Genomic DNA, 8,386 nt, shown 5'->3' on the forward strand with positions numbered 1-8,386 from the left:
AAGAACTGTCAGCTTGTCATGTGTCACTTACAAAGCCCTAACTCCAGTCTCCTACCCACCCTCTATTTTGAGAGAGGAGGGATTTGTCCTAGTGCTTTGATGTTGAGATGATATACAAAAATAAAAATTAAATTAATTTAAATACATCACATGACTCAAAAATTTGAACGTCCCTCGCTTTTTCTCCATAATGGCTGGAACATAACATCAGTAAACAATGGTTTGCCACAGTGACGGTGATGGGGATGATGACAGCGGACTCTCAATAAAATACCTTTTCTTAAGTAACACAGATCAATATTCTAATATCATGTTTATTCTATTTCAGGCAATTAGGTTGAGCGGCTCAATGAACAATCTTGATTGAGGAGTTCTGCGTTCGGGACATGGCGTCCAAATTTCAAGACCTCGCAACAAGGTTATGGTCTCAAGTTGGTGACTTGCTCAGTTCGAATCCAAGATGTAGCTCAAGGGGGACTGAGGGTGTTACAATGGCTGAATGTAGAAGCTGATAATATAATCACTTTTTTTATATTCATATTTTATTGGGAGTCCGCTGTCAACATCCTCATCACCATCACTGTGGCAAAGCATTGTTTACTGATGTTACAGCTGATTTTATAACGATAGAACTATCCAATGAGTTAGTGTGCAGGCAGACTTCAGCGGAGTGTATATTTTCGGGAAGAACCAGAAGTGATCTGGGAGAGACTAATCAACCCTCAACCAGCATGCGGCACCATATTCCCAAGGAGCAGAAGATACTAGCGTACAAATTGTCTTGCATCCATGGCCTCTCAAACAGACATGTTAGCCGTTACCTAGGAATCAGTCAACGGACCATCAGGCGCATCCGGAAGACCTTTCGGGACACTGGTGAAGTGGGACACCAACCAGCTTGTCAAGGACAACCTTGTGCCTTTGATGGCTTAGAAGCGAGTGTAAGTTTTTTCTTTTAATCTTCTGATGTGCTGATAAAACAAGTTTTTGATTAGTTCCTTGAAGGCTGCATTGAAAAACAGCCTGATATGATCCTCTCAGAGTTACAGGAGCAACTTAAGGAGGTATGCGGCATTAAGGTATCAGCTGTGACAATTCTCAGGACCTTGAAGAGACAAGAATTCACCATGAAGAAAGTAAGTGATCTGTTCATATATTGTGCGCTTTCTGACAGATTTCTATTGTAGGTCACTCGCCCTGCCCGTGAACAAGATGAGGATGACCGTGCTTTATTCAAGATGCTTATTGGGGAGTACTACCTCCCAGAACAACTGGTTTTTGCAGACGAGACACATTTCAACCAGCTTACACTGCACCGTCAATATGCCTGGGCCCCATGTGGAGAACATGCAAGGCGTAGGGATTTTTTTGTCCGTGGTCGTCCTTACTCTATATTACCTGCCATATCATTAGATGGAGTCTTGCATTTAGAGGTACTAGACCGTCCTTTTACAGAGAAGGACTTTGCCGAGTTTGTGGAGGGAGTCCTCAATCAGATACAGCCTTGGCCTCTGCCAAATTCTGTGCTTGTAATCGACAACGCTACACTGCATAAAGTTCCTGGCATCCGCGAGCTTGTTGAGGACAGGTGAGTACATAGTTTCCTATCAGTCTACTCTATTAATGTAGCTGTCAAAGCTTGGCTTAGGAACAATTGTGATTATGTCCTTGGTGAGACAGAAGGGCCTGGTTGTGATCCATACACATTGATTTGGGAGGCAGTATATTCGGTAATCACATCTGAGAAAGCCAGAGGGTGGTTTAGAGATAGTGAGTATATCATATAAAATATTTATACTAAATTTACTGATGTTCAAGCCCTATTACTTTCTAGCTGAAAATGGTTTCGAAAAAATGAAAAGGTCAGTTCAATTATATGTTGCTGATGACGAGTCCTGGTCATCCTCACCCTCATCTTCCTCATCCACATCAATCACCTCCTTGCAGCCTAGATCAATTATCTCAATATCATCATCATCCTCATGCTTTGAATGTTTGTGGTAGCGTTGCAGAGTAGCTGCAATGTCTATCGCTGTTTCCTTACCCTTTCCTTTTAACCCAAAGACTGACAGGATGCAACATTTTGCATAGGATTGTATGATCCTAGCCCTTTCATCACCCATTTTTCCTACAGGGCTCAGCTTTTTGACGGGCATAACAACAACTTGTTCAGATGTTCGGACACCAGCTGTAAATAATGCATTTAACACCTGGTTGACTTTTAAGGTGGTGGAATTCGACATCAATCAACTTGACCAAGTCCCCAATAGGCGGATATTTGACAATAGGGCCATCTTCAGGTGTCAACTCGTGTTTGGGGGACAGCGGCAGCAAAGATAACTTCTCAAGACTAGGATGCTTTCGTCGTGGCTGTGTACTTGGAGGGGGGGTCAGTGTAGATCTATTGCTAAAGTCGGAAAAAGAGGAGCCCGAAGCACTTGGTGTAATGTTCTTGATTGTAACATGCACATTGGGTGAGTTTCCTTGCAATAGACAAGCTTTTTTTGGGGGAATGCGATCAAAGTTCAAACAATGGGGTGCGCTATAGACTGTCGCTTGCCCCAGTGACTATACTGAGTGTCAGCACCCTAGAAATAAATTACCGGACCCAAGAACTCACAATTTTCTTGGCCCACAAGGTCATTTTATCATGGCTGAGACAGCGGTGGACATCACATCCACTTGGCCTGTCAATGAAGCAGTGACCTTGGTGCAGCTTGCACCGAGTAGCCTTCTCCAGCTGCTTGAATGCCTTCAACTGTGATGACATTTTGTCACTCAAGGGTGGTGGTATATCCTCTGTCCTACTTTGTTTCTTTCCTTTTGAAACCGGTGCTGTTGGCTTAGTCTGGCACAACAACAAATTTGGTGAGTTTATCACATATGATATAAGAAACAGCTTACTATGTTCTTGATTTTCAGCATTACCACTCGTGTTCGAGCAACTCGTGCTTTGTTTACATGTCGGTCTATTGCAGCTGTAAAGTCATGGTGGTTGTTCATATGTGATGGCTTGCCTGTGTCACCCGACAACTTATATGCCAGCTGAATGTCTTGCTCAGGCCCATCAAGCAGGTTGAAGACTTGGCGCCGAAACTGAACCCAGTTCATGTCGGTAGTGGCCTCAAAGTCCCTCTTGCTATCATCATTCACAACCTCAGTTGTGAATGTATACACTATCAAGGTGAGTAAGTCCACATTTCATGTCAATAAAATAGACATGACTGACCACCTGTACGGACCTCCACATTAGGCCGAACTCATTGTGTACTGGGGGGAAGCTGATCATTTGCGGGTGGCTGGGAGGGCAGCTGCACAGCATGCGACGGTGCAGGCTGCACATAATGTTGCACAGGCAGTGGCACAGACAGTTGTAGGGGCACCCCAGGTTGTCCATACTGATGCATATTGTGCGCTGGTTGCATCAAGTGTGGGGGATAGTGCATGGCAAAATGATGAGGTTGATATTACGATAACACAATTTTCAGACCTTTCCTTCTTCTTTGTTCTCCGCCTTAACCTTGTACACTTTAGCTTTCACACATGGTGTTACGCATGAAGTGCTTAACAAAGTCTGAGGGTTCGTCGAGGTTTTATAAAGAGACTTATCCGAAGACAAGTTTGAGAACGTAGTTCTGAGTGGAGGTCTTCCAACGAGAGTTGGTCTTCTTCTGAGTAGAAGTCTGATCTTAGGAGTCTAGCTTTGTAAGCATAAACTGCGTAGAATTGTATTGGAGAATACTACTGCTATTACATGGTATTTATAATGGAAATGAATCGGTGATAGGAGTTAGGTCCTACCTAGGGCAGGTCCATCTGTTGAAGACTAAGTACTATGATAGGTACTGTGAATGTGAGAGGAACGGAAGTGTACGTGAAGGAAATGAGTCATCGGTCCGATGGTATACCCGATGAGTAAAAAGAAATGAGTAGTCCTTGAATGTCCAATAGAGATCGTAACACATGGTGCCATGCGGCACTTCCCCTTTTGTTCAAACTCCTCTTTCTCACGCCACATTGCCTTTCTTCTTATTTTAGATACAACTCTCTCACACAGTGGAGCTGGTCATGCGGGCTAGGCCCCATGACATCATCAGCCACTAAACTTTATCAACTGTACAGTACATAAGTACAAACACTCTGTATTAGTATATATACCCCAATAGATCAAGGAGACTCCTCAGCGAGTCCTCCTGTTGTAAACCAACAAACTCTCTGCAGCTTAAGGGGTAACCACTCCCTCATCATCTTCATTATAGTGTGTTTCTGTGTGCGCCAGGGTAACTAACTCTTGGTTGTTACAGTTGATATCTGATTGTCAATGCACTTGCCTGACTGTTGTACCCAGTGTAGTCTGCTGGGGAGCTTGTTGATAAGCCCTTTGGAACATGGGTGCACCATGCATTTCGTCAAGGGAAAAATGATGAGAGCTTTGTTGAGAAGACATAGGAGGTATATATTTTTTTTTTGTGTCTTCCTGACTCTTATACTAACAGCCTCTCGGCCTTAGGCAATACCTATTATCAAACGATCCTCATTTCTACCCAATTTCATTTTTTTTCTTTGGCAAGCACTCCACCAAATAGTCTACACCAATTTTTTTCAAAGACTTGGGCTATCACACTTATCGCACCAGCCACACTCGATACTGAGCCAAATATTCTAGTCTCCCTAAATTTTAGATTTACTACATTTTAAGCTCAGTTGTAGTTCCGCTCTGTACGCTAACTCATTGGATAGGTCTATCGTTATGAAATCAGTTGTATGTTCCAGCCGTTATGGAGAGAGAGCGAGGGATGTTCATGTGATGTGTTTTATTTTAATTTTATTTTTGTATATCATCAAAGCATCAAAGCACTAGGATAAATCCCTCCTCTCTCGGAATAGAGGGTGGGTAGGAGACTGCCCTAACTCAATCTTCGCAGCGATCGCAAGCTCACGTGCTTATTTTTGAGTCGCCATCACTGTGGGACCAGGAATACAGAACCACTTTTCACTGGGGTGTAGTGCTTGAAGCGGAGACTGAACGCGCATACTTTGACAAATTACTTCAAGTTTTCATAGCCACTCAGTCATTCAAGATGGATCACCACAGTCATTCTAACAGTTCATCAAGGTCATTTTCCATATACCATCAGTCCGCGACTTCTATAGAAGGCATCAAGGCCTCCTACGACGATCTTTTAGAAGAATATGCCGCGCCCCATCCTGTGAATTTACAACGTGGAGCATTCACTACTCCAGCACAAATAATAGGTTGTTTTGGGTTTACTTACAACGTCATGGGTGAGATTTGACTTATCCAATATAGGTGCTGATACGTCGCTGCACCACCAAGAGTATCCTCCTAGAGCACTGGAAAATAAAAGTGGTACCAGATTGTTGTGGGCCAAGGCTAGCTTTCCTATCCTATTAGTTTTTACGTTCTGCATATTTACCTGCTCACTTTAGATTCTACCAGATTCAGTAGCATGTCGACTATACGTTACTACAGTATTGATCCAAACAACGGTTGACCTCGCGATTGAAGGTGATCTCCTTGTTCGATTGAATGGGAGCGAGCAAAGTCCCGGATCGGCTAGAGAAAAAATGCCTGTTTACTTGAGTATCTTCGCACTTGCTCAGTGAGTATTGTTTTCTATTTCCTTATAATATTTTGATTCCAGAGGTTCAGTGTCTTTCAATTTGCAATGGCCATAGACGCCGTCTATGCACGCAACACTTTGCAGTTCATTGCTCTTACGTAAGTGGTTTGAAGCACATCCTGGATTCACGTCTATAAAATGTGTGAATAGCGTGTTCAACATATTGTTCCTCGTTTATGCCATCATACAAATCGGAGAGATTCAGGCCTCTTCCACATCGGCATCGGGTATTATCCATATTCCTGTGAATGTGCTCGCCAATATCATCCCTGTCGTTATTTCTGTTGCTGAGCTAGCATATATTGGTCTTGGCTGGAAAATCTACGACGAATTTGGCTGGAAAGTCTATAAATTTCTTGGTGCCGACAGGAGAATCAAAAGAATGTATGCCAGCTATCAAATATTCGAGTGTCTTGTCAAATTCGATGTTTTCTTTTGGGTGGGCTTTTCTGTACAGTTCATCTGGCTCGTGCTACAGCATGATGACTGGGAATACTATGTGACCTGTGCTGCTCTTCCGTTGTCGATCGTACTTCTTGTGGAAGGTCATCTAGCAGCTCGCCATGAAAACAAGTGGATGATGTTCACTTTTATGGTCGGGTGTGCGGGCGCACTGGTATATTTCATATTCAAGGTTAGGCCTGATGTAGCTTTACTATCATGATGTTGACACTGTGTCTAGCTCTTCAAAGTTCTCAAATATCGGGGCACATCTGAATACAGTGATGTGTGGAAATCGCTAACGACTTTCTGTGCGTTGTTCTATGTACTCGGGAAGACACATTACGCTGATATGCTGATATGTAGCCACTATTGCTATTTTATTGTTGCTCTTAACTTTTGTGTTTGCAGTTATCGTTTTGCGCAATTTTGGGCACGGGTTGAAAACATGTAGTATGTAGTAAATCGTTTTACCCAATCGTTTTCTCATCCCTCACGACAGTGACCAAGAGCCAGTTCCGCGGACGGCGCAGTTCCCAATATCAACCGCGCGGCCAAATGTCAATTAACCCTCATAGGATGAGTATAGAGTGAGTTGACAGTAAAGTACTATTGCGGTTATTCACTATTACCATTACTCTTACTCTATCATCTTCTGGGTCTTTCAGTTGACACAGATGTATATTAAAAACAAAAATCAGCTATCGTGTCGAAATAATCTCCAATATCACCTGAAAATAATTGGACAAATCTATGTTTGATTACAAATCAGTCTGTAAGCTGGGTTCTTCTATGGGACAAGCACACACTTTATCTAGAAGAGAATCACCTGTTGTTCCCACAGAATGCCTCTTATTAGACGTGTTATTTCCCCACTGATGCACCTTTAATAAGAGGCAATAGAGGTGTTTCCGCACCTCTTGTATTATACCTTGATTAATTTGAGGCCTTAGGAAACTGCAACAAGCTCACCCCAGTAGCATCAGTGACCAATGACTACATTCTTACATCATCACTGTCGTGTCGTCCTTGCACAATCCACTCATAATCCATCTTTATCTTGCGCTTAAGAACACTGCCTGGATGTGGGGTAGATATAGAATATAAACATATTGTAGGGATTGATTCTACTTACAAAGGCTGCTTTTACAAAATCTAGTACATTGCCGACGACTATTTGCTAGATTATCCCACTCATGCACACCTGGGAAAGTAGCAGTAGAACAGGTAGTAATAGGATAAGTGTAATCAATGAATTGATATTTACTTTGATTCTGCAAACAGGCCCACTGGAATTGCTATCTTGTCAGGGTCCCTCCCAATTATGTCTTCCCAGAAATCCATAGCATTCTCACTCCCAAACCAAGTTGCTGCCCCTGTATTGTAGACATGACCCCTTGTTAGGAAAAAAAAACTTCCATAACGACCAGTGTTACAATTGATGTACCAGTACCTACTTACACTTCACTTTTCGCACTTTTACTTTTATTTTTCCAAGTCACATGACCAGTCATGTGACCATTTACTTTACTTTACATTTTTGAACTTTTCATAGTCACATGACCAGTCATGTGACACAACACCTGACCAATGTCTAGACTCATCATGTGACCGGTCACATACTAGACATTGGGCTTTAAACTTTATTTACAACTGTACAGTACCTCATGTATTTAGTATATATACAGGAGCAATACATGGGGAAGGACTCAGCAAGTCCTCCTGTTGTCTAGCACAACTAACTTGTTGAGACCTAAGGGGTGATCCCTTCCTTCTCTCTTCTCTCTATTGCTTGTCTGAGTTGTGCGCCAGAGTAACAAACTCTTGGTCATTACAACCAGTGCGTAAAGCTAAACTGTTTAGCTATTCAAATGATTAGTCTTTCTGGTAGGATAAGCCTAGTCAATGTATTTCTTTGTTCCTTAGCTTTTTATTAGTTGAAATACCCATTTAACTCCACATTAAAAACCTCTGAGTCTTTCATCCTTGACTTACAACATTCCCTTGTATCTATTGACATCAAGAACTCATTGACCTCCTCCTCTCAACGCTTGTTGAGAGATAGGTTTTGTTTTTTGTTTTAGTTTAGCGTTACCTCACACAGAAGAGGGACATGAACTCACAGAGGTGGTGGTGGTGGTGGTGGTGGTGCCCGTTTGTGATGCTTGCTGGTTGCAACTCATGAGGGCCTGTGACAGTTGAAGTTGATACTTGCAGGGTGAGAATCTATAATGTACATCAGCAGATAATCAGTGGTAAGGCTTAGCTATATTCACCAGCTATCATGATGACTTACCTAA

General features: G+C 42.5%; 2 protein-coding genes across 2 annotated transcripts; both read left to right on the forward strand.

Moving 5' to 3' along the window:
* Positions 1-715: 715 nt before the first annotated feature.
* Positions 716-4,649, forward strand: SERLADRAFT_375698 (uncharacterized protein; the record flags this gene model as incomplete). The annotated part of the gene is made up of 5 exons (XM_007312277.1): positions 716-935; positions 996-1,046; positions 1,949-1,954; positions 1,978-1,981; positions 4,555-4,649. 5 exons carry the CDS (start codon positions 732-734, stop codon positions 4,584-4,586), a joined length of 297 nt encoding a protein of 98 aa, XP_007312339.1.
* A 368-nt stretch (positions 4,650-5,017) lies between these two features.
* SERLADRAFT_454794 (uncharacterized protein) lies at positions 5,018-6,850 on the forward strand (the record flags this gene model as incomplete). The annotated part of the gene is made up of 8 exons (XM_007312278.1): positions 5,018-5,256; positions 5,312-5,394; positions 5,452-5,624; positions 5,675-5,743; positions 5,796-6,279; positions 6,328-6,397; positions 6,453-6,539; positions 6,589-6,850. 8 exons carry the CDS (start codon positions 5,082-5,084, stop codon positions 6,678-6,680), a joined length of 1,233 nt encoding a protein of 410 aa, XP_007312340.1.
* Positions 6,851-8,386: the final 1,536 nt, after the last annotated feature.

Source organism: Serpula lacrymans (assembly GCF_000218685.1).
Source record: "Serpula lacrymans var. lacrymans S7.9 unplaced genomic scaffold SERLAscaffold_1, whole genome shotgun sequence".
NCBI classification, from domain to species: domain Eukaryota; kingdom Fungi; phylum Basidiomycota; class Agaricomycetes; order Boletales; family Serpulaceae; genus Serpula; species Serpula lacrymans.